Source organism: Pelodiscus sinensis, chromosome 8 (genome assembly GCF_049634645.1).
Source record: "Pelodiscus sinensis isolate JC-2024 chromosome 8, ASM4963464v1, whole genome shotgun sequence".
NCBI classification, from domain to species: domain Eukaryota; kingdom Metazoa; phylum Chordata; order Testudines; family Trionychidae; genus Pelodiscus; species Pelodiscus sinensis.
The window spans coordinates 73,399,235-73,424,711 of NC_134718.1; the positions used below are offsets into that span (position 1 = coordinate 73,399,235).

Below are 25,477 nucleotides of genomic sequence, written 5' to 3' on the forward strand. Positions count from 1 at the left end.
ATATTCCACGCTTAGCCTCATTTGCATATTTCTGGCGCAAGAACCCACCAGTGTAGACATAGCCAGGGTGTCCAACACACTCACTACTAGCCACGTGTGGCTTTTTGGCCAGTTGAGTGGGGCTAGTTGGCTTGACCAGTTAAAACTCAAAAATCGTTGCCTTCAAATTTCTTTTGAGTCAAAAAACAAAAATGTTGAGAGAATTAAAACAAGACAAGTTCAGAAGATCTTTGTGAGTTCAAAAAGCCCCTTTCCGTTCATTTGACCCATCTGCTGGATGGAGACTTCCACCAGTTCACAGAACAACTGAAATATGCTGCTTAGGCCAGAAATCACGGATTAAAACCAATATTGGAGTGTTCTGTTGACATTAAAAGACAAGAAGTAGCATTTTTCAGGGAGTCACGCACAATTATTTACGTTGTCAGGACAATGTGGCTAGTTCGCTAGCACAGTAGCCTCTCTAGTGGTTACTGCTTCAGAACTGGTTGGACACCCCGGCTGCGTTTACACTGGCGCAATCAAGCACAAAAACTCTTGCGGACGAGTTCTTCTGCAGAAACTCTTCCAGAAGAGAGCGTCTGCACTGGCACGTGCTTTTCCTCAAGAGATGTGCTTTGGCGCAAGAGCATCCATGCCAGTGTAGATGCTCTCTTGCGCAAGAAAGCTCTGATGGCCATTTTAGCGGTAGGGCTTTCTTGCGCAAGAAATTCATGTTGCCTGTCTACACCAGCCTCTTCTGGAAGAGCTCTTGCGCAAAAGGGCTTCTTCCTGAGTGGGAGCATCAGAGTTCTGGCGCAAGAAGCCCTGATTTCATACATTAGAACGTCCGTTTACTTGCGCAAGAACACGTGGCCAGTGCAGACAGGCAGCAAGTTTTTGCACAAGAGCGGCCGCTTTTGCGTGAGATCGCGCCAGCGTAGACACAGCCCCCAGGTATAAGCGGACTCTCTAGGCCAGTGGCTTCCAACCTTTTTGAGCGTACGGACCCCTTTTCAATCTATTAAAATTTCCTGGACCCCATCCCACTCCTTGGGGGAGAAAGAAAGGGGAAAAAAAGTAAGGAAAGAAAAAGAAAAGAAAAGTAAGGAAAGAAAAAGAAAAAAGAAAAAAAGAAAAGTAAGGAAAGGAAAAGAAGAGAAGAGAAGAGAAAAAGAAAAAGAAAAAAGAAAAGAAAGAAAAAGAAAAGAAAAGAAAAGAAAAGTAAAGAGAAGAAAAGAACAGAGTAAGGGTTGTGCCCACCACGGCAGGCCCAATCCTTCTTCCCAGGACCCCGGGCAGTGCGGTTGCGGACCACCAGGCGTCTGCGGACCACAGGTTGGGAACCACTGCTCTAGGCCATTCTAGACCAGTGATGAGATACTGGACACAGGGCCGATCCCTCTGGGACCCCACTCCTGCCATCCCGCCAGCTTGGCTGAACCAAGTATCTGGGGATGGTCTCCCAACAAGTTATGAACCCGCCGTATGGCAGCTCCCTCCAGCCTGGCTTTCCCCAGCTGGTTCCTGCGAAGGCCATGCAAGACGGGCTCAAACGCTCTCCTAAAGCCAAGAGGTGCTCTGGGGTCTGTCTACTGCTTTCCCTGTTGCAGTTAACAGGGGAGGGAGGGGGACCCAGGCAGCCCCCCGCTTTGTTAGGTGGGCACTGGGCAGTCAGATCGTTTCGGAAGCTGCTTTGTGTCAGAGGAGGGCGTCCGCATGGGGCCGGGAGAGCAGCTTGCGCTGGGAGGGCAGGCAGGGACGCGGAGCCAGGCCAACAGCTGGAGGAGTTTTCACTGGAAACCTTGAAATTTGGCTCCAACTCCAGAAAATCTGGTGGAAAGTTCGGTGTAGGTGAAAAAGCTGGTTTTGGTCCCTTACCTCCTGACAGACAAATTCCAGCCATCTCGAGTGAAAAGCCCCAGGACAGACTGCAGGGATGGGGCGTGAAGCTGGGGACCCCAGGCGGGAGGGGTACCCGGGAGCCCTGCTTGCTGGGCTGGTGTGCTTTGGCTGGGGGTCTGTGGTCAGAGGGCCATGTGTGGATTTGAGCCCTTATTATGAGAACCGGGCAACATTTTTCAACTGAAACTTTTCTCCAGCAAAAACCTGCAGATTTGGGTCGACCGGAAGCTTTCAGCAAATGTGCCAATTTAGGCAAAATGTTTCACTTGGGAAAAAAAAAAAACCCTTGAACAGAATCCAAGCGGTTTTCTCTGACACGCTCAAAAAGAAACGCGTCACTTGTTTGATGCCCAACACCTTTTAGGGGGCTCTTCCTTCCGCTTTGCTAAGCCACCTCGAACATGGTTTCGGAAAAAGATTCAAAATGGAAACAAGTTTTTTTTTTGGTGGCGGGTTGGTTTTGTCGAAATCTTTTTCGACTGTTCAAAAAGGTCAGTTTGGGGTCAACCTAAAATGGTTCTTTGCCCCCCCGCTCGATTTTTCAGGACCGGCAGAGAACCAAAACCCTCAGAATTTGCCCGACGCGGTTTGGGATCGTCCTGTCCATCGAAACAGGCTCTGGGTGCATTCTCCTAAGAAGCCGCTCCCACTGGATACTAGCTGGACTAGGTGTGACGGCGCGTTGGGGGTCCCCCGTCTCCTGCACCCCGAAATGGCACAAACAGACTGCACCAGCCGGTGGAATAGAGGAAGTTTATTGCCTCTCCAGGATACAGCACAGCACAGATGGAATCTGGTCACAGAGCTGGGCTAGGATGCCTCAGGCCCCCTTGAAATGGGGGAGACTGGGCCCCTAAACTCCAGCCCCTTTCCCTAGGCTGTCTCCTCCATGCTTCCAGACAGCAACTAACTAACCCTCTTCCAGCCCTGCCCCCCAGCCAGGGCAGCATCCACCTTCCTTTGTTCCTCTCCATGGGGGGTGTCTGGCCACTGGTTTGCATAGTGACTCATCCTGTTTTGCTGGGTCGTGGTACCCACGGCAGCCAGTGGGGGTTACCCCAGAGCCAGCAGCATAGAAACCAGCCAGGTACCCCCACTACGTCACACTAGGGGAGATGGATTTCTGGCCCGTCTCCTCACCCTGTGGCCAAGGGTGGCATTTTTCTTTGGTGGTCTCTGTGAAACCAACTGGTGGTGCTCAGTGAAGTTTCTAATGGATGACTAGTCTCACCCCACCCCCTTGTTCGGATTGAAAGTTTTATTCTGTTTATATTGTATTTTAGGTTTAGTAATATAGTCATGTAATTCAATCATGTAGCAATATAGCCATAGATATTTAATATTGTATTGAATTAAGTCCTTTTAGTTAAATGTCGATTCCTTTGCCCGAAAAGTGAGTTTAGTAAATGGGCCTAAATGGAAAGACAGTTCTGGGTATTGTGTCTGTGTTCATAAGATTAGAAAAAAGTTGAAGGTTGAAGTCTTAATTGTTTGCTTTCCAACGCCTCTTTGCTTTGCCCGATGCAGATCTACGTAACCTCGAAAGCCCTTGTAACGTTGCTCATGTGTGTGCGAGGAGTGTGAATGTGTCGAGATAAGATGCAAAGTTATACTGCTTAGAACCAGATGCCAGAGAAAGGGGGTGGGCGAGCGTGGGCGAAGGCCACAACACGAGGCAACCTGGCTGCAAAGAAGCCATCTATAACCATCGATGGGTACCCCCTACTCACAAGAGGACTGGCAGACTGACGAACCTTGAAGCGGAACGGGCACCCCCAAAAGACGATTGATGACAAGATGCGCCTTGGAAGATGTTTGAGAACGATTGACAACAACAAGATCACATTCCGGGCACAAGCTGACAGAGCAGAACCCATGGATTTCAACAAGAGAAAAGGGTTATAAAAGCGGGGTGCTTGGCTATGGAACTTGGGTTCGTCTGCCACCATCTCCAGAGGCGCATCGGATCCATCGACCGACAAGGCCCTGCTCCTCCCGTGTTCGATCTAGATTGACCCAGACTCTGGACTGGTAACTATGACATCGTCTGCAGGGTTGTGTATGCATGATGTTTTGTGTGTGTGTGTGATTGAAAAGCACATGCAATTGTCTTAATAAATGCGGCATATTGCCTTTTCCCCTCTAAGGGTATGTCTACACTACAGAGTTAGTTCGAACTAACTTTAATAGGCGCTACACTAGCGCTCCGCTTAGTTCGAACTAGGTAAACCTCATTTTACGAGGATTAAGCCTAGTTTGAACTTACTAGTTCGAATTAAGGGCTGTGTAGACCCTTAATTCGAACTAGTGGGAGGCTAGCCCTCCCCAGCTTTCCCTGGTGGCCACTCTGGCCAACACCAGGGAAACTCTATGCCCCCCTCCCGGCCCCGGACCCCTTAAAGGGGCACGGGCTGACTACGGTGCCCGTGCCAGGAGCAAGCCTGCCAGCACCCAGCCAGCAGACCCTGCACCTGGCACGGATCGAGCCAGACACCCGATGCCCCCCAGCCCTCCCCTCTTCCCGGGACCAGGCTGGTGGCTCCCGGGAGCTTGCCCGGGACCGCAAGAGGTGGGCACCTGCCTGGGCTAGTGCGGACATCGTGGACCTCGTCCACGATCTCTGCACTAGGCACAGGAAGGTGGCCGTCTTGGGCAGGAGAGCTGCCAGCCTGGCCATCCAGGAGCAGGTGTGCATGAAAATCAAGGTGGTCCACTGAGACCCCCGACCCTGAGCCCTGAGATTACAATGGCCATCCTGGGTCAGACCAAAGGTCCATCTAGCCCAGTAGCCTGTCTGCCAACAGCGGCCAACCCTAGGGACCCTGGAAGGGATGGACCGGAGACAGTGACCAAGCCCGGCATGGGGGTCCTGTTGCCACAGGCGGCGGATGCGGGCGGCGCGCCAGGCGAAGCAGAGCTTCCAGGTGCAGGAGCTGAGCATGAGGGCGGCCAGGAGGCTGGGCGCGCTGCGGCTCGGGGCGCCGGGCTGGGCCATCTCGGCCAGTGGACGGCGCTGCCCAGGAAGGTGAGCAGCACCAGGTAGAGCAGGGACAGCAGGGAGCCCGCCCGAGCGCTGGCCGAGTCCTGCCAGCCCGCGTGGGGGGCCTCCGGGGCTGCCTGGCCCTGGCCCACAGGGGGGCTCGGCTGCAGCACGTCGCTCATGGCCCTGGGGATCCTGACTGTGAGGGGAGGGGGCAGCGGGCATCAGGGAGGGGGCCCAGGGCAGAGGTGGGAGGGGAGGGGAACAGGGTTGGGAGGGGGTAGGGAGAAGGAAGGGGGGTCACGCTGCTCCCTCCCACCCCCACGTACCCACCCAGCCCATCTCACTCCCAGACCCGGCGTTCAGCCCCCCCCGGCCCTTTGTAAACGCCGGCACACGGTGCTGGGCAGCCAGGATCCGGCTTCCAGAAGCCAGGCTGGGGACCGGAGTCACACTGGATCCTCTGCTCCTGGCTCCCAGGGGTCCCACGGGGCGGGGTGCAGCCCCTCCAGCCAGCTGCCCTTCCTGGGCTGGGCTCCCAAAGCGATGGGTCCAGGGGCTTTTGCCCCGTTTGGTGCCAGGATGGGCAGACGGACGCCTCCTCCCACACCGGCCACACAAACCCGGCCAGAACGGCCCACGCTGGGCAGAGATGGCCCCGTGGGATGGGACAAGGCCTGGGCCTCTGCCCCACACTTACACGGCGCCACCGGTCCCGTTGCCGTCTCTCCTGCCACCCTCCGTCCTCGCCGGCTGTGCGGGGCCCTGCGCACCGCGGCCGCCTTAATATCCTGGGGGTGGGGCGCTCCTCTGCCAACCTGGCACCTCCCACTACAGCCCTAGGGATTGGGGGGCACAGGCAGCCCCCTCCCCTGCACACCGAGAGGGGAGCGGCCCCTCCCCACAGGCCTGCCCTTTCACGGCACATTGGGTTGTAATAACCGGCGCGTTTGGAGCAATGGCGACCGGGGAGACCTGGTGCTAGAAATCCGAGGGTGGAGAAATGGGAGACGGCGTGTTTGGGGTGGGGAAGCAGGAAACGTTCGTTAGTTGAGGATCAGATTGTCCCTGCGACCCCAGGGAATTCCCCCCCAACTCCAGGGGTGAGCGCTGGCCAGACCTTGGACTCTGCTGCTCTGCAGTCATGCGGCCCCCCCAGCTCAGGCAAAGGACGGGACCCTTCGGCCAGTGGAGCCGGCAGCGGCCAGGCCCGGGTTCAGTATCGAGGGGTTCCGCTCCACCCAGCCAACCCAGAACCGGCTCGGCCCCCTCCCAGTAACCGGGGAAATTCACACCCCGCGCCGGGCGCTTGGAGAGGCTCGCGCACTGTCAGCCGACGGTCAGGGCAGTGTGTGCGTGTGTGTTACACCCAAGTCTTCAACTGCTGAGACACAAAGTCTCGGTGCAGCGGGCAGCCTAGGAGGCTGGAGGGTACCCTGAAAAGTAGTTTAACGTCCGTGACTTTACTGCTAGGACCGAGGTCCCGTCGCAGAGGGTAGCCAAACAGGCTAACAGACGCCCCAGTGTGTACAGGAAGAGCTTATTACGCTTCAGATTTTAGCTGCTAGAATTTCATAATTCCTTCGCAGCGGGCAGCCTCGGGGAGACTGAGAAGCGCCCCAACTGAATTTTGCCACCTGGGTGTGACACAAATTCAAACGCCCAAGCTTTCCCTATATCTGTCCCTTTATGACCGGCTGAAGTTCTTTTGTTTGTGTTCGGTTTGGGTACAGCAGCACGGGTTCAAGTCAGAAGCTTGACACGCACTGGCTTATTTATAGGAGAAAGAAAGAGAAAAGAAATAAAGAAACTTGGTTCAGTGTATATAGATATATATATTTTATAAGTGAATGAGGGCACCCCACTTGTTCCCAAAGTTTATAGCTAAATCACCTTACCAAAGGTGATTTACAATAGAAATGAAGCAGTTTGACTTTAAGAAAACTATAATAAAGTAACTAACTTACAACAGAGAGACAATTAGAGTGTACACATAAAGAAAACACATTGCAGGTACAATTCTCACCCCTGCGTTCCAGACTTGGCGTGGCCAGCGTCTTTCTCTCAATCCCTTGGGAAGAAGTAGGGCGAGGTTGGGCGTCCCACGGACCTCGGGAGACAATCAATACCTGCCAGCAGGTGTAGGTGATTGGAGCTCAAATTGGGTGGGCAACTCAACCCTCTTTATACCCCTTGGGTCACATGGGCTTCTTCCTGGTCTCAAGTGGCCAATCAGGAAAAATGGCTTTGAATGCCAAGTTTCCCACGAAGGGTGCAAAGCATAATTCACACCTGGGAAGATGCAGACAATGGGCACCTCTGGTATGTGATGGGCGAAGATTCCTCTCCCGAGACAGTGCAGGCGTGTCAATTACTGGTACTAGCCATCACGGCGACGGGAGGCCTCCCAGTCGTCAGCTAGCCCATTTACTGTCTGGTATCTGTTTATGGTAGAGTCAGGGACAGGCACCACACCTGCGTTCCCAGGACATCAAAGGCTGACTGCCTTTCTCTTGCTCTCTGGGGGGGGGAAAAACAAGATGGGGTTTTTGTGTCTGGCTACACGCACCGAGGCTGAGCTAGAAACTCGGACTAAAAGGGAGGAAGGAACGTGGCGGTGATTTGGGAAAACTCCTAAACCGGGCTCGGAAACAGACCCCGAATAGAAGCCCCGTCCTTTTCTCATGCCCGGTCCATCTGCACCCCTCACACAGCCGCTGCCCTCCGTGAGGCCTTGGCTCCCGGGGCAACTGGGCATCTCTCCTACCCAAAGAGCACCCCTCTGTGTCCAGCAGCCTCCCTGTGGTGTGCACAGTGAGTCTTGGGGGCCGGCGTTCCCTGAGATTCTGTCCGCGCCTTATGGGCACCCATCCGGAGGCGATGGATCACTGAACAATAGGGATGGGCAAGGGTGGGGCTGAGGGGTCGGGGCGTGGGCACTGTGGTCACCTCTTCTCCGAAAAGGTATCTCGGCATTGGACACCGTGCAGAAAAGGGCAACAGAATCAATGTGGGGTTTGAATGGGTCCCATATGAAGAGAGATTAAAAAGACCGGGACTTTTCAGCTTAGAAAAGAGGAGAGGAGGAGGGGATACGATCAAGGTCTATAAAATCACCACAGGTGTGGAGAAAGTGAATAAGGAAAAATTATTTCCTTGCTCCCATCACATAAGAGGTAGGGGTCACCACATGAAATAAATAGGGAGCAGGTTTAAAACAAAGGAAAGGAAGTTTTTCTGCACGCCAACCTGTGGAACTCCTCGCCAGAGGATGTTGTGAAGGCCAAGACTACAATAGGGTTAAAAAAAGAGCTAGATGGATTCAGGGAGGTTAGGTCCATCCACGGCTGTTAGCGGGGATGGGTAGGGAGGGTGTCCCTGGCCTCTGTCTGTCAGAGGCTGGGAATGGGCGACAGGGGAGGGATCACTGGATGATTCCCTGTGCTGTTCCCTCCCTCTGGGGCACCTGGTAGTGCCGCTGTGGGCAGACAGGACCCTGGGCTGGAGGGACCCTTGGGCTGAGCTCTGCTGTTCTCTGGCTGGGGTGCGGGTGCAGGCGCTGGGGTGGGTCCAGGGTTCATGCTGCAGGTGCGGGGACCCAGGATTACCCCAGCCCCGCTGAGGGCGCCCCGAGGCGGCTGGCGCTCGCCCCAAGGGGAGGCCCAGATCAGCCAGCCAGGGAGCTCCAGGAAGCCCTGGGCAGGGGCATGGCAGCGACCCGGCCCGGCCGCCTTCTCTTGGGGGCAAACTGCTCCGCCAGGTCCCTGAGCGGGTCACGGCGAGCCTGGGCCGCGCGGCAGGATCGGGCCCCGGCTGGTCATGCGCCCCCCGCCCCGAGCACGCGTGCCAGCGCCCCGGCCAGCTGGGCACGGCCCCTGCGCCCGCAGCCGCCTGGCTCCGCCCCGCCAGCGCCGGCCCCTTCCAGCTGCGCTCCCCGCCCTCCGGCCTGCGCGCCCTGGGCGCGGCGCCGCTGCGCACTGGGCCGCTGCCGAGCCGAGCCGGGGAGCACGGGCGGGGCCGGCGCTGCCAGCGAGCCGGTGAGTCGGAGCCGCCCTGGGCGCGGGGAGGAGGCGCCCTGCAGCCAGGCAGGCGGGCGGGGGGTGCCCGGGCGGGCTCCTGAGGTCCACGCGTGCCCGGATCGCCCCGGGGGTCCTGGGGAGGGGGTCACGTCCCCCTTCCCCACCCCCCCCGTGAACGCAGCCGGGCGGCCTGCGCGGAGGCAGCTGGGGGGTCAGGCTGCCAGTGCCCGGGTTTGTGCCCCCCCCCCCCGGGTTTTCGCTCCCGGCTCGGGGCGCAGGGCTCCAGGGCGCCCGTGGGAACGGGGCGGGGGCCCCTCGCCGGCCTGCCCGGGCGCTGCGCCCAGCGGGCACGTGGCGCGGCTCAGGCAGGGGGCGAGCAGCGGAGCCGGGCGCTGGCACCTGCTTTGACCTTGGTCCCCTCCGCCGGGGCTGGGCCCGGTCGCCTGCCTGGCATCCTCCTAGGTTTGAGGCACCTGCCCCGAGTGACCGGGCCTGGCTGCGGGGGGCACCCCATTTCGCTCGCCTGCCCCCCACCCCGGGCTGCCTCCCGGGGCCCCCTGCCGCTGGGCCTAGCCGGAGTGGCTGCCGCAGCTGCCAGGCGGGTGATGCTCTGGGCAGGCGGCAGAGCGGAGACATTGGGCGACCAGCCACCGCCCCAGCCTGTCCCGTGGTCCTTGTCTCACGCTGCTCCCCGGCCGGCTCCCTCGCCGTGGTGCCCGCATCCTACCTCGCTGGCGCAGGAGCCTTCTCCTCTGCATCTCCGGCCATCTCCCGTGGCTTTGGGTAGGGACGGAGGCCCAGGGAAGGCCCTTTGGCTTTGGGGGAGCCGAGTCGCTGGCCTGGGGGCATGGCCCTGAGCCTGTGGGCTCTGCACACTCCAGCGTTCGCTGTTCGGGGCAGCCCAGCACTTGCAGGGGCCACGTCCCCCGCGGAGCTCGCCCGCCTTGGGAGACACCAGAGTTAGCAGCAGAACGACACGCTGGGGGGGCAGGCAGGCCCCTGGTGTCCCATTAGCAGCCCCCCCCCAGGCGGGGCTCCCAGGATCGCTCCTGCTGGAGAGCGGGACAAACCCTAGAATCCGCCCGGGTCCGGCTGGCCTGGGGGAGCTGCCGGAGGCTGGAGCAAGGGGGACATGCACAGGCTTTAGCCGGAGCCAGATGGCAGGAGAGAGACGGAAAGAGCCGGAGGGCGCCAGGCGTTTGCTCACACCAGGGTGGGGCCGCTGGGGCTCCGTTGTTGGCAGGGAATGACTCTGGATTGACACCGGGCCGGGTTCTCTGCGGACACTGCCAGGCCGGCGCGAGGCTGCCCCCTCTGGCTGCCCCCGTGCGGTGCAATGGGGGGACGCTGCCTCAGTTTCCCTCCTGGCACGGCCCATTTACAGTAGGCTTCCCTCGTTCTGGCGTCCTGGGCAGCGGCCGGTGGTTCTTTAGCCTCCCATGGCTGCCTGGCACCCCAGCGCACCAGCTGTTCCTCAGGATAAGCTCCTTCTGCCGACTCTCCATCCGTCCTGCCTGGGCACCGCCCGCTCGGTCTAATCCTTAATCGCCTGCGAGCCCCGGACCGGAGCCCTGGGCTCCCCTTAACCCCCGCCTTGCCGGCGTGGGGCCGGATCTCACGCAGGAGCCCTCTAGAGGGGGATGGGCGCTACCCGGAGGAGCTGTGGGTCTTACTGGCTGCTCCCTTCTCTGACGGGCTGGGGGGTGGGACAGCATCCTGCCCCCCTGCCCGGGGCTCTGGTCCCTGGCCAAGGAACCTGCTCCCCTCTTGTCAGCTGCCCTGTTGGCTCTAGCGGCTCCGGGCGCTTTCCGGGCCTGGCGAGATTTCGGCCCTGCGAGGCTGGCTCCGTTTCCCAGGCCCGGGGCACTGCCCGGGGGCCCGCGCCGGTGCTGGGAACAGAACCGGGGAGTCCGGTGCCCCAGGGCTGGGCGCGGGCGGGGCCAGGGCATCCTCAGTGGGCTGAGCTGTGTTTGCCGGGTGGATCCCAGCCGGCTCCAGCTGCCTCCTGGAGGTTTTCGCTGGCTGCTCCAGCGCCGTGTGCGCATGCTGGGAGGGGGGGTCACTGCCCCCCCGCCTCTCCGGGCGAGTGAGGGTCACAGGACGCCATGGCCCCTCCCCCGGGGAGGACAGTGCCCTGCGGGGGAAGAGCGCAGCAGAGCTGATCTGTGGACCGGTCTCCCCGGGTCCCTGCAGCGGAGGCAGGCCCCCTCCCCGAGTGCCTGTCCGGCGGGAGCTGGGCCCCCTCCGTGGGGTGTCTCTGGTTCAGCCCGTAACCTCCCGGCGCGCCGTCTCTCCCCAGAGGATGGCGGAGGGGCTGCCCTTGCACATCAACATCCGGGAGCCCCGGTGGGATCAGGGCACCTTCCTGGGCCGGGCCAAGCACTTCTTCACGGTGACCGACCCCCGGAACCTGCTGCTGTCCGGGGCCGCGCTGGAGGACGCCCGCCGGGTGGTTGAGGATTACAGGTGGGCTGGGACGCCTGCGCCGAGTCCCCCGCTGGTGCTGGGGGAGGGACGCTCTCTGCCATCCGGCTGTGTGCCACGGGGACTCCCGGGGGCAGGGTTGGGGTGGTGCCCTGGGCGTGGGAGGGGATGGCAGGTGATCCGTGCCCTTGGCTTGAATGAGCTGTCCTCGTCCTGGCATGGAAGTGCAGGGCCGGGCGGTGACGTGGGAAGGGTGGGGGGGCGGGCAATGCCCAGGGCCACGGCAGTGATGTGGGGGGGGGCGGGCAGTGCCCAGGGCCACGGCAGTGATGTGGGGGGGGCGGGCAGTGCCCGGGGCCGTGGCAGTGATGTGGGGGGGGGCGGGCAATGCCTGGGGCCACGGCAGTGATGTGGGGGAGGCGGGCAGTGCCCGGGGCCGTGGCAGGGCATGGGCGGGTTGGGGTTTAAGCCCAGAGGGCGGCGTGGCACGGCGGAGGGTGGGGAGCCGGCGGTAGCCGTGACGTCCGGGGCGCTGGCATCGTGGGGAGGAGGAAGCCAAGTGGCACTGGCCTCCTCCCAGGGGAGACGTAACTCGTGGGGGCATCATCCCAGCTGGAGATGGGGCAGCCCAGGCCTCGGTGCCCGCCAGAGAGGCTGGGGAGGGCGTTCGCTCCAGGGAGACCTCCGGCTTGGCCGGGGCGCTCGCTGAAGCCGCCAGCTCTCCCCGGGAAGGAGCCGGAGGCAGCTGGCGTGGGGCGTTTGCCCTGGAAGGGGCAGGCGGTGCCCGGCTTGGGCGCGAGGGTCCTGGCAGCGGGCAGGGCAGTGCGAACGGGGGTAGCTAGTCACGGCTCCCTCCCCCTGGCACCGCCGCAGGTCGGGGAGGGCGGCGCCGGGCCTGACGGAGGACCAGCTCTGGCGGGCGAAGTACGTCTACGACTCGGCCTTCCACCCCGACACCGGGGAGAAGATGATCCTGATCGGGCGCATGTCGGCCCAGGTGCCCATGAACATGACCATCACCGGCTGCATGCTCACCTTCTACAGGCACGTGGGCCCCGGGGGGCAGGGACCCCTGCCCGGACCTTCCAGCGCCCCCTGCTGGCCCCAGGGAGGGGCCCCTCCAAACCTCTCCAGCGCCCCCTGCTGGCCCCAGGGAGGGGCCCCTCCAAACCTCTCCAGCGCCCCCTGCTGGCCCCAGGGAGGGGACCCTCCAAACCTCTCCAGCGCCCCCTGCTGGCCCCAGGGAGGGGACCCTCCAAACCTCTCCAGCGCCCCCTGCTGGCCCTGGGACAGGGACCCTCCAAACCTCTCCAGTGCCCCCTGCTGGCCCTGGGACGGGGACCCTCCAAACCTCTCCAGCGCCCCCTGCTGGCCCCAGGGAGGGGACCCTCCAAACCTCTCCAGCGCCCCCTGCTGGCCCTGGGACAGGGACCCTCCAAACCTCTCCAGTGCCCCCTGCTGGCCCTGGGACGGGGACCCTCCAAACCTCTCCAGCGCCCCCTGCTGGCCCTGGGACGGGGACCCTCCAAACCTCTCCAGTGCCCCCTGCTGGCCCTGGGATGGGGACCCTCCAAACCTCTCCAGTGCCCCCTGCTGGCCCTGGGATGGGGACCCTCCAAACCTCTCCAGTGCCCCCTGCTGGCCCTGGGGCGGGGACTCCCCCAAACCTCTCCAGCGCCCCCTCAGGGCCCATTCCCGCCCATCCCCTCGGGCTGCTCCCTGCCCAGCCTGTGACGTGCTCTCCCCCTGCGCAGGACGACCCCCGCGGTGCTGCTCTGGCAGTGGGTGAACCAGTCCTTCAACGCCATCGTGAACTACACCAACCGGAGCGGAGACGCCCCCATCACCGTCGGGTAAGGGGGCCGCAGAGGCTGGGAAAGCCGGGCAGCCTTGGGGCGCTGCGTCACCAGGCAGGGCTGGGGCCGTCCCCACGGCATGGCCATGTGCCGAGTGCCGTGAATGCGGCTGCTTCCGGAACAGGTGCGGCCACTTGCCGCAGGCTGATGGAGCCGGCGCAGCGGGCTCCCTGCAGGGGTGCCAGGCTGGTGCCCTGCTCTTCTTCCCTGTTAACTAAGTGCTTGGGCAGCCACCCAGGAGCGATTCAGGTGATGCCCAGCTGCTTAGCAGAGCATCCCGTGTTTCTGTGGGTGGTGCACATCCCCACATGTATTGGTGCATGGAAAAAATTATTCTGCACACGAATGGAAAAATTGGAGGGAACCTTGGGGGCACCGGGAGGGAAGGGCTCCCCTTGGAGCGGGCTGCCCAGCCGGTTGCTGACTCTCTGGACTTGCCCGCTTCCTTTGTAGCCAGCTGGGGACGGCCTACGTCAGCGCCACCACGGGGGCGGTCGTGACGGCGCTGGGACTCAAGTCTCTCACTAAGGTAGGGACCCAAGGTCGGGGCACGCCTGGCCCGGGGCCCGGAGAGAGGAGCTGCCCAGGCGTCATGCTGCAGGACAAGGCGCTGGTCTCCGGCCACTCCTTGCAGCTCTGCATTCATGCCCGTCCACCCAGGAGCCCGGGCGGGGTGTGTGTGTGTGTCTCTTTTAGGGGAGCCCCAAACATTTTACTGCCACCCGTGTCCCTCCATCGGGCGTCCAGTGCCCCCCACCGGCTCTCTGCCCCAGCTACCAGCACCACCAGCAGACAGTACTGGCCTTGATTCTGCTCTCCCGCTGGGGGTGGGCCCGAGGGCCCCCCTGGAGCTGTGCCCTGCGGGATTAGCCAGCGCAGAGCCGGCAGCCCTAAGACAAGCTGTGGCCAGCTGGAATCCACTGGAGAACGGAGCCAGCAGGGACCGCAGCTGAGATCAGGGCCGTGGGGAATGTAAACGCACCAGGCAGACACAGGCCCGGTTGTTATTCCTGCTTTCCTGAGGGGGAAAGGAGGCCTGGAGAGGTGCAAGTGACTGGCTCGGGCAGAGCCCGCAATGGAAGCAAGCCCTGTGCTCTAACCACTGGCCTATTCTCCCTTCTCCCCTGTTTCATTTCCCGGTGTGCGATTCTCTCTTCTCCCCCTCTGCAGCATTTGCCGTCGATTATCGGCCGCTACGTGCCTTTTGCTGCCGTGGCAGCGGCCAACTGCATCAACATTCCTCTAATGCGGCAGAGGTAAGAGACCTTCCCCCTCGGGCCCCTTGCTTCTGGCGGCACCAACAGTCTGGTGCTGGAGGGGGAAGGCAAGACCATCCTCCGTCCTGCTCTTGTTCAGCAATGCAGCTCCGGGACAGGAGGGATTGCTTCCTGACCCCTGTGGCTGGTCAGTACGTGCCCTGAAGCATGAGGGTTGTTTTAGTTGCTAGCGCTGGAATAAGGGTCAGTTTCCAGACAGAAACGCCTCCCATCAAACGCAGACCCAGTCGGGCCCAGGCAGTGGTAACGGACCCCGGTCTGTGTCTTCTGCAGGGAGCTGAAGTTTGGGATCCCTGTGATGGACGAGGACGGGAACCGGCTGGGGGAGTCGAGGGCAGCGGCCCGCCAAGCCATCGCTCAGGTGGTGGTGTCCCGCATCGGCATGGCCGCCCCCGCCATGGGTGAGTCCCTTCCCGGGCGGAGCTGCGCTGCGTCCGGGCTGGATCCGGGGCTCTTTGGGCCCCGATGTCACCGACGCGGGTCGATCTCCAGCCCGCCCGCTCTTCCTGCCGCCCGCTAACGTCCTTCTCCTTCCCCTTCCCAGCCATCCCCCCCGTGATCATGAACGCCCTGGAGAAAAGAGCATTCCTGAAGGTAAGTCCGTGGCACGGGCCGTCGTGACGTTCCCAGCCCAGGCCTGCCCCAGCAGCCTCTCCCGGGGGCTGGCTGTCGTCCCGTCTATGCGGCCTGGGGTGCCCCCTCGGCCAAGGGGCAGCGGGAGCCCTGGGAATCCTGGGGGCACCCCGAGGTCATCCTGGGGGGTTGGGAATCCAGCCCGTTGCTGGGCTCGGGGCAGGAGGGTTCCCGTCGCTCTGGCTGACGGTGGAGGTGCAGAGATTCTCTACACGGCGGCTCTGTGTGTAGCCTGGGCTGGCAGGGAGCTGCTGGGTTCAGACCGGAATCTGGGCACCCTGTAGACAGACCCGTAAGCGCCAGGTGGATCCGGGGCCGCAGCCTTTTCAGACCAAAGAGCCGAACGGCACCAAAGTGGCCCACAAAGAACCGCACGAGAATGCCCGTTTGCATGGCTGAAAACACGCAGCGTCTAGTCTTGGTAATTGACGTGAGGGTTAATAATGGCGCCCGGGGCCCGTCCAGGTTCAACAAGGACAAGGGCAGAGTCCTGCACTTGGGACAGAAGAATCCCAAGTATTGGTACAGGCTGGGGACCGACTGGCTAAGCAGCAGTTCTGCAGAAAAGGCCCTGGGGGTTACAGTGGATGAGAAGCCGGATATGAGTCAACAGGGCGCCCTTGTAGCCAGAAGGCAAATGGCATATTGGGCTGCATTAGGAGGAGCATTGCCAGCAGATCCAGAGATGTCATTATTCCCCTTTATTCGGCTCTGGTGAGGCCACATCTGGAGTGTTGTGTCCAGTTCTGGGCCCCCCATTACAGAAGGGATGTGGACGCATTGGAGAGGGTCCAGCGGAGGGCAACCAAAATGATTAGGGGCTGGAGCACATGGCCTGTGAGGAGGGGCTGAGGGATTTGGGTTTGTTTAGTCTGCAGAAGAGAAGAGTGAGGGGGGATTTGAGAGCAGCCTACAACTCCCTGCAGGGGGGTTCCAAAGAGGCTGGGGAGAGGCTGTTCTCAGTGGGGGCAGAACAAGGAGCGATGGGCTCAAGTTACAGTGGGGAAGATCTAGGTTGGATATTAGGAAAAACTTTTTCCCTAGGCGGGTGGTGAAGCACTGGGCTGGGTTCCCTCGGGAGGGGTGGAGTCTCCATCCCTAGAGGTGTTTAAGTCTCGGCTTGACCAAGCCCTGGCCGGGTTGATTTAGTTGGGATTGGTCCTGCCTAGAGCAGGGGGCTGGACTTGATAACCCCTGAGGTCTCTTCCAGCTCTAGGATTGCATGATTCTAGGCTGACCCGGGCGTGTAAGTCCGTGCGTGGATCTAGGTCTGTCTCCCCTTGTTTCTGTTGGGCAACTACAACATTCGAATGCACCAGAATAAGAATCATTAATAGCAGTTGCTGTGAAATACGAGACCACCCCCCCTGGAGCCCATGCACGCCCCTGCCAGCCCTGCGGCGCGGGGCACGAGGCAGTGGGAAGCGGCGTCCCGTGGCACCCTGAGGAGGCAGGAGCCATCAGGTCTCTCCCCGGGGCTGGAGCTGGGGCCAGGGTGGTGTGGTGGCTGCCGAAAAAGGCAGATTTGGCTCGCGAGCCATCGGGCGCCGACCCCTGGGCTGCGGGGACCGTGCCTCTGGAGCAATGTTCCCTGGAAGGTTTTCCATCCCTGTGCGGAATACATTTTGTGGTGTGCACCAAGGCATGTGCAGATGTGCACCACCCATAGATCCACACGCGGTGGGCGCTCTGCCAATCAGCTGGGCGGCCCCAAAATCTCTCCTGGGCAGCTGCCCAAGCGCTCAGCTTACAGGGACCCCTGCTCTGGAGCCCTGGGAGTGCCTGGAGATGGGGGGTTGTCCCTAAGCCCGGACTGCGGTCTGACAGTGCTCGTCTCCTGTCCCCCCCCCCCCACTCCCCTTGATGGGACGCACCAACCCTGCCGGTGCCACAGGGGAGAAGGGACCCTAGAGAAGGACTTTCCCCTCTTTCCGAGCTGCTGGGGAGCTGGGAACGAGGGAGGAGCCGGCAGCTCTGCATGGATCACTGGATCACAGTGCATGGTGCCTACCCCTCCAAACAGTCCCCTTGGCCGTGACATGTCAGGGACCCTGTGATCTGTAGCCCCCCCCATTACTAGAACCCTCTTGCTAACCCAGGTCCCCCTCTCTCTCCCTGCAGCGGTACCCCTGGCTGAACGCCCCCTTGCAGGTCGGACTGGTGGGGTTCTGGTAAGTGACGGCTGCCAAGCGGGGAAGCTCGCCCAGCCCAGCTGATGGGGAGAAGCCCCTGGATTTGCTAGCCCGGTCTTGGAGTCCGACGCGTCTTTTGCTTCAATCTGGTTGGGCTCCAAGCAGGACAGCCGAGAGCCGTTGAAGGGAAGGCACAGGGGAGAGCCCGTCGTTCCCCACTCTTACCCCATCGTTCATGTTGCAGTTAAATTCCTGGCCAGAAAAGTCAGACCAAGTCCGTGGGCCAGGCCACTGCTTTGCCGTGTGTACGCATGCCCTGCGGAACTCCCTGCTGCAGGATTTTTGTCAGGCACGAGGCTTCTGGGTCAGGCCAGAAGCAGGGGCGGCAAGAGACCCTGAACCGGTGGCTTCTGGTTGTATTTCCCACAGCAGCGGGAAGGGATAAAACTCACAGGCGTGTGTGCGTCTGGGAAGGTTTCCAGTACAATGTGGTAGGGTCGGGGGGTTGGATACTTCGGTTCAGCAGCCGGGTCGCCCCATTGGAGTAATCCAGGGAGAAGGGAACCTGGCCGGGAGGTTCATTGGGGGCAGAGGAGGGGGAATGGCGGTGTCTCTCCCTGTCTCATTTAGGGGCTGCCCCAGCCCTCATTGCTGCACCTCGTTTTCATGGGGGAGTTTTCCCACAAGATCCCCCCTTGGGGGTGGAGGCACCAGATCCGCCGATGGACCTGGGTCTCCTGAGTCCCAGCCCGCAGCCCTGATCACCTGTCTCTCCTTCCTCCCTGCCGTGGGCCTGTTCCACCCAGAGGCAGGTGTGGTTTCTGGTGCTGATGCCAGCCTCTCGCTCTGTGCCGGGGTGGGCGATATGCGGCCTGCGGGCCGGGCGTGGCTTGCCAGGGTTAGCTCCTGGTGGGCCGCCTGTCGCTTTATTTCCCTGTGCGTCCACAGAGCCGGCTGCTCGCCGTGGGCAGCTCCTAGGGGCCAGGAACAGCGATTTGCAGCCGACGAGATTTGCGGGCGGTCATGCCTGCAGGTGCTCAGCAATGTTCCCTGTAAGCTGAGCGCTAGGGCGGCCACTCACAAGAAATTCAAATGCCGCCCAGCTGATCAGCATGAGTGTGTCTCCTGGTGGTGCACATCTGCACATGCCTGGTGCACAGAACAAAATTCATTCCGCACACGGGTGGAACAAATGAGAGAGAACCCTGGCGCACAGGCAAATAAAGCATCTGGCGACCGGCGAGGGCTAACACCAGCCCCATGGGACCTGCTTACGGCCCACCCCTGTTCCGTGGGCTGCTGCTTTTGTTCCCGCCATGGCTCCGGGGATGATCCGGGGCGGAGGCGCTAGAAATCCTCTCTGTTCATGGTGTCTTCCCTTTCGCAGCTTGGTGTTCGCGACTCCGCTGTGCTGCGCGCTCTTCCCGCAGAAAAGGTAAGGCTGGCCGGGGTTTGTGAGCGGGGCAGGGCAGGCCGTCGGGGTGTGTGTGTGTGAGATGCACGGTGATGGGGTAAGACAGTGACTCTGGACCTTTCCGGACATCCGGCCCCTGCTCAGGCTCTGATTTGGGGGTCTCCCACGTTCCTCATTTCAAAGGGCCGGGCTCCCCAAATCAGATGTGACGCTCAGAAGCGTCGCAGGACGATACACCTGGCACAGGGGGCTGACGTCCGGCTCCAGGCTGCGACGTGCGGGGGCTGACCCCCCCCCGCTGGACCTTGCATGTGGGGCTGACTCCCCCCGCTCCCCCGCTGGACCTTGCAGGGGGGGCTGATCCTCCTCTAGGCCTGGCGCGGGGGCCTGACTTCCTCCCGCCAACCACAGAATTCATTCTAAAATAAATCACCCGGGATGCAAATCTTGTGCTTACATCTCCGTGTCTAGCGCAGTATCCCCAAGGCATTTCCATAGGCAATTTTACTTGGCACTGTGTTGGCTAGTGCTTTGGATTAGGGATGTCAGACCGGACCAGGATAACAGCTGGGGGGTGGCGCCGGTGCTAACAGGTGATGTTTACTGGTTCTGTTAGCTGGGGGGGGGGGGGGTGCAACAGCCCCCTGCCTGCTGGGGACAAAGGGACTCCTCCAGCCCCATGGGACCTGCTGTGGACAGGGGTGCTACCAGCCCACCCCCCCTTTAATCAGTTAACCGGTTAACCAATTACACGGGATTTTACATCCCTGTTTTGTATGCAGCCTGTTGTAAAACCGGCAGGTAGGTAGAGTCGTCGATGTACCCCTGGCGGACCTTTGTGTACCCCAGGGGGGCTGGTGTGAGACCTCTCTGCTCCTTGGAGACGCTAGGCAGGGAGGCCGGAGGCTGTGATCAGTTACGGGATGGGTTACTCCTGCTGTCCCTGGAGGGTAGCCAGGAAGCAATCCGCTGAATCCGCAGCCAAGATCTCAGAGATTAGGAAAAACCTTTCCAGCTCTCAGCGGGTGGAGCTCGGGAACAGGCTTCCAGGGTGGGTTGGGGCATCCCTGTCGCTGGAGGTCCTGAGGACCAGGCGGGACAGAGCTGCCGGGGCTGCTCTCGATTTCCTTGGCCCTGTCTCGGAGCCGGGGACTGGCCTTGCTGACGTCTCCGGAACCTCTCAGAACGGAAGTGCTGCCGTGGGCGGCGGGGCAGCCAATCGCGTGCTGCAAAGAGCTGCCGAGCCGCCCCGTAGGCTGGGACGTGCCAGGTCCTAGAGCACGTGCCGGAGCCGAACGCTGCCCCATCCGAACCTGTCTGCGGAGATCCGTGAGCAGACAAATTGAGGCTGGAGTCGGGGAAAGGGGGCTGTTCCGGCTCTCCCCGCCTCTGCTCTGAAACGGTCTCTCCCTTCCGCAGCTCGATGCGCGTCACTCGCCTGGAGCCGGAAGTCCAAGCGCTGCTCCGGGAGAAGGCTCCCCACGCGGAGATGGTCTACTTCAACAAAGGGCTTTAAGCCAGGCTGCCCCCGGTCTCCCTCGTGCGCCGCTCCAGGGAGAGATCGGGGAACACGGCGGGACCCAGGTGTCCGGAGCTCCCGGGGAGAGCGTGAAGTGTCGCGCTAGCCGAACGCCCGTGCGCTGCTGCTTTGTTCTTGGCTGCCGTGTCGCCGTAGGCCCTGCGTGTCCCGCCTCGGACTCCGCTGACCCCTCGCAATAGGTAGCGGGGGGGCTGCCGTAGCTTTGTCTTTCCTGGCCACACCACGAGCATTCCCGTCTCCTCCCCGCAGGGCCCTCCGCCGCCTGCCCTCTGCCCAGCCCGCCTGCTGCCCACGGCCCCAGGCGGCTCCCCTTGCACGCCCGTTCTCGAGGTGCTTCGGGGGAGACGCAGCGTGGGCAGGGGCACAAGGCGAGCCAGTGCCCAGGGCCACGCTGTGGCCTGCTCTGGTGGGATTTCGGAATGGACGTGAGGCTCAGGCCAGGGTAACTTTCGCCACGAGGCTGCGGAGAGCTCCCTGGCCGGGGGGAAGCTTTCCTGCCCTCGCCGTGAGGACGGGAGCTCCCCTGATCTTCCCAAGGGAGGGCATTTTCCGGAGAGGGAGCCAGTATGACTGGCCTCGAGCGGCGTGGCTGGTTGGAGTAGAACCGTCCAAGGCGGGGAGCAGATGCCTTTGCAGCAGGCTGGGGTCGCTGTGTGCGGCGTGGCTTGGCTGTACCCTTTCTCTAGCTGCTCCGGGCATCCCTCGTCCTTTTAGGGTCGGCCTGCTCTCGTTCCTCACAGCCTGCCCACGTTTGCTTCTCTGCAGGGTGCCAGACAGCGGCCCAGCCTGTCAGTGGGTTCGTAGAGCGCAACCCACCTGCTCTGTTTGTAGACGCTCGTGTCCGAGTGGCTCGGAACGAGATCCCGGGGAAGAACTGACGAGGCAGCTTAGGGCAAAGTCTTTCACTTGGGTGGGGGTGTAGAGGTGGAGTTTTGGGGGGTCTCTGCCACAGGTGGAGAGCTAGCGGCAATTCCTGAAGGCGGAGGAAGCTTGGAGCCCAAATCCGTATCTCTGCTGCGCACCTGGGCCCAGCCCTGCCATTGGAACCGGGCGTTTGGACCCAGGTTTCATGCAAGTTTGAATTTGGGGGGCTCAGCCCCTGTGCACGTGAGAGATCATTGCTAGCTGCTGCCTGCCTGTCTGCACAGACCTTCCCTTCCGCCCACTGCATTGCCCCTTTGAAACGCACGGGTGGGGGGGTGGCGTGACGGAGAGTCAAGGCCTCCCGGTTGTGTTGCGACTGTAGGAAAAACGCAACATGGCAGTGTTAGGATGCAAAAGACAGTCGCCCAGCACAAGAGAGATCAGGGACAAATCAGGCGCAAAAAGAGGAGAAAACCCGCTCCCCTTCCGTTACCTGATGGAATTCAACACTACCAGGAATCCAGAGACTAGTCCAGTAATCGCAGCTTAGAATATTTCTGGTTTGGGGTCTGATCCTGATTTCCGCAGGAGTTGTCCTGTGAGCCTCCGTGGCAGGCGTGGGATTCTGAATGCAGAAATCTTTTAACCTTCCTAAAATCATTGAATTGAGTAAGCTCACAGCCTGTCCTCGAATGCAGTGTTTCTCAACCAGTTGTACGAGTCCCCTTAGGGCACTTGAGAGAAGTCGGGGGGGGGGGGGGAGGAGGGTACGCCCATGCACAAATTTGCAGAAAACTGAATTTTGGTTTTAAGCTTCATCGCTTTTTTTTTATTATTTTTTTTGTACTTTTTTCACCCACCAATTTCATCGCCCGCCTGGCTACGATTAAGTTGTTTAAGCAAATGTGTTGCAATGGTAGAAAAAAGTGTCTGAAAACTGTAAGTACTGGAGTTACTTACAATTTTTTAAGGGGTACTTTTTTTATAAAGGTTGAGAAACACTGCTCTAATGGAAGGAGCTGCGGAATGTCCCAGCTAAGCCTGCGAGGCCCGAGGCGACTGTAGGTCAGCACTTTAATCCCATTTTCCGCTCCTTTCATCTCCAGAGCAAATTACGCCCTCTAATCTCCGAAAACCAGCCTGTGGTTTTCCCCCCCTTTAATGTTGTCTTTGTTCCAGGCTCAGGCTGCATCCTGGGGCTGCTCGACTCCCTTTTTCTTGTCTCAGTGCTGTAAGCTCACCCTGTTCCTTAGCTCGCTGTGCTGCCCTTTTAACAAGGCCGCCATGCTGCTGTACGCTCGGGTAGGGCGGGGGCGTGTGTAAAAACGAGGGATGTTTTACAGCCGCTACACCAGACAGAAATGTGTCTGGGACACGGACGAATTTCAGTGAAAACACTTCAGTCCTGGCTGGGTTTTACTCTTCCCCTGCTGTGCTGGGGATTGGCTGCTGCACCAAACACCTGGACTTGAAACTGACTAGCCTGAGGGGGTGAAATTAACCTGCCTGGTTTGCCTCCCCAAGCTGAGTGAGGGGCACAGAGGCAGTATGTGGAGGGGAAAGGGAATTGGCTCTTTAAAAATCAGAATGAGCAGGAGGCGGTGTCATGAGTAAGAAGGGCAGGAGGAGCCTTGGCCTGCATGGTGGAGGGGGGATTAGCCCCTGTCCTACAAGAGAGACCGAGGGGCAATCCGCTGTGTTCACGTCTCGCCCCTTCCCTGCAGAAGATGGCTTGTTGCTTCTCCCACTCTTCCCATCTGGGCAAGGCCTCCCCTTGCACGGCACTGACAGGATCGGGCCCGGAGCTTGTCTGTAATGTGCCCGGATTGCAGTCTCTGGGATGGCAGCGCTCCAGACCAGCTATCCTCATGCTTCAGGGGGATGAGCAGGTGGGGTCAGGCAGGAATTTGCCCCGTCCTTAACAGCCCTTTGTGGGCGTGTTATATTGTTCTCTGAAGTGTTTGGCACAGCAGTGGCCCTTGCCCGGGGCGCTAGATGCAGTAGGACTTAGGTAGGGCCGGGCTGACTTCAATTCTCGTTTCCACCTCCCGTTTTCAGGGGTTCCAAAAACCCTGAAGCCTGGGTTTCGAGGGAGGCCGGAGGCCATTTGGTGGAGTGGTTTGAGGGGGCCGCTGCCCTGAATCTGAGCACTGGGGGGGCGGGGGGTAAAGGAGAGAAAACACGAGACACTCCACATTTTTGCCGGGAGAAGGAAACCAGGCAAATCACCGTCCTCTCGTCTGTCAAAGTAGCTGGGACTCGCTTCTCCTCTGCATTCGCTTCGATTCCAGCAGGGGTCTGCACAGAACTCAAATCTTGGGAGGGGCAGGATGTTTAAAACCCAAACTATCAAAAAAAAAAAAAAGCTGTGGACATGCCACGCAGGAGTGTTATGCAATGCAGCGTTTATATGTAGGTCCTACAAGAAGTGTGGCATTGCCTTCTGCCGACCCAAGGGGGCTGGGGTGCTGGCAGGAGGTGGGAATCGGTGCTACGGGATGGCTGGACATCCAGGGGGAGCGAATTTGGCCAATCCCCTCCCATTGTGTGCTTTGTAGCTTGGATGTTGGTCCCGGGAAGCGAGCTCAGTCCAGAAAGGGCTGGGGGCGCGTCTCTGAGGACGGGGGCCAGATGGGGAGATGCCAGTTTTGAAGGGCGGCGTCACTGAACCAACCGGAGCAGCGCTGGGACTGGCCGCGGAGGGGGCGCCCGGCTCTCCCCGTCAACGCTGCGTGCCGCCTGCCCGCCCTTCCGTAACACCGGCGGGGAAAACCCGATGCGGCTGGAAGCCAGCAGGATCTGGCTGCCCTGCACGTGGGCAATAAAACAGCACGCAGAACCCCAATGGGCCGGAACCCCTTGCAGGGGGAGACTTGGGGGGAGGTTGCTGCAAGAGGGGTGTCTTTGCCCTGCCACTAGGATGCTGCGGTGCTCTCCCGGGGCGCCCGGCCCCCTGCCAACCCAGCACCCCTGCTCGAGAACAGAAAGCGTCTCCAGCCCTTGTGCAATACGGCCCAGGGCCCTCGGTGTCTGTCCGCCCTTCCCCGGGGTGAGTCGCAGGTGGAAGGCCTGGCATGGGGCGCTGACATCCTGGATCTCACCCTCCTGGTGGAGGGAGGCTGAGCCTGTGGCGACCTCTGTGGCTTTAAAGGGGGCAAGCGTTCCAAAATAAAGGCAGTCTTTTCTGGCCCTTGCATGTGGCTTTGCTGCTTTTTGGGGGCAGGAACCTGGTGGCCTTGTCCGATCTCGAATCCGCTCCAAACGCTCCAGCTCTTAGCTGACTCTTCTCCACTGCCCTAAAGGGGCGCAGTGCGAGGTAAGGGTGTGATATCCTTCCTAGTGGCTGGCCTGTACAGGGGACAAGTGACCTACTACTGCTGCCAGCTAAGGGAGCGCTCCTTCAGCTCCGGTGGGAGTATGCTGGGTTTGTGAAGGGGTGTAATGCCACGTCCCTCTGTGCATGCGTGTGAGCGAGCTAGCGTCGGGTGTCTGGTGCATGTGGACATCTCTGTGTGCATGTGTTAGTGAGCTAGCTTTGGAGGTAGGGTTGCCAGAGGGTTTCAGCAAAAATACCGGACACACTTGACATCACATCACAATCGACATCACATCTTAGTTAGAAAATACTGGACAGTTCTATTTTCTCCATTTGTTTCCCGAACAGAAAGCTCAAATACTGGGCCGTCCGGTAAAAAACTGGACACCTGTCCACCCTATTTGGAAGGGGTTCTGGCGCATGTGGATTTCTCTGCGCGTGTGTACGTGAGCTAGCTTGGGAGAGGGAGGCCTGGTGCATGGGGATTTCTCTGCGTCGTGTATTAGTGAGCTAGCTTGGGGGGGTGCCTGGAGCATGTGGATTTCTCTGTGCCTGTGCGAGTGAGCTAGCTTCAGGGGGAGGGAGGTCTCTTGTGCACGTGGATTCGTTCCAGTGGCTCTGAGCTGTGGAACGTGGCATGCAGAGCTGTATCCGGTGCTCACAGGTGTTTGGATCCAGGACGGGTTCCACCCTAGAAGTGGCTGCAGACACACAAGCCAGGAAGTGCCTGGGGCCTGCAAGGCACCCTAGAAACCCCAGCTGCTGCGGCTGTTTCTCTCCTTCCCCGGCCCCGTCACACCTGCATGCTTCGCAGGCTAATCCCTTTCCACAGGGCTAAGCTGCCTCGCAGCCCGTCTCCCCGTCTAGGCTGGCGCTGGAGCTGCTGCACCCCAGGGCCTGGCTCCGGCTCCGGTCAGCGGCTTAGTTGGGCTCCAGGTCTGGTCTGTGCCCCTGATTCTGGAGCCATGGCTCCCGCTTTCACTGGAGCAGGGACAGACCAAGCCTGGCTTCAGACCCATCTGCTGCCTCAGTTTCCCTCCAGTGGCGCTCTGCCTCCCGTCACAGTTGTTTGGAGGGGACTTACCCCTCTGGGTAAATCAAATCCAGCCCCTACCGCTGTTTCCCCCCCCCCCCCGAC

The 25,477-nt window shown here is 60.7% G+C and overlaps 2 protein-coding genes across 2 annotated transcripts in view; one reads left to right on the forward strand and one right to left on the reverse strand.

Annotated features, from left to right (window-relative positions):
• PDZD7 (PDZ domain containing 7) overlaps window positions 1–10,007 on the reverse strand; it is a 36,130-nt gene extending 26,123 nt beyond the window's left edge. The window contains exon 1 of the mRNA XM_075935591.1: window positions 9,611–10,007. The gene's annotated coding sequence lies outside the window, so the exon portion shown is untranslated. The remainder of the gene's footprint in view (window positions 1–9,610) is intronic.
• On the forward strand, window positions 8,751–24,217 carry SFXN3 (sideroflexin 3). The gene is made up of 11 exons (XM_075935596.1): window positions 8,751–8,901; window positions 11,183–11,349; window positions 12,181–12,351; window positions 13,062–13,160; window positions 13,617–13,692; window positions 14,334–14,419; window positions 14,714–14,841; window positions 14,985–15,034; window positions 17,195–17,244; window positions 18,593–18,640; window positions 20,039–24,217. The coding sequence occupies exons 2-11, from the start codon at window positions 11,186–11,188 to the stop codon at window positions 20,133–20,135; spliced, it is 969 nt and encodes a 322-aa protein (XP_075791711.1). The 5' UTR covers window positions 8,751–8,901; window positions 11,183–11,185; the 3' UTR covers window positions 20,136–24,217.
• The last annotated feature ends 1,260 nt before the right edge of the window (window positions 24,218–25,477 follow it).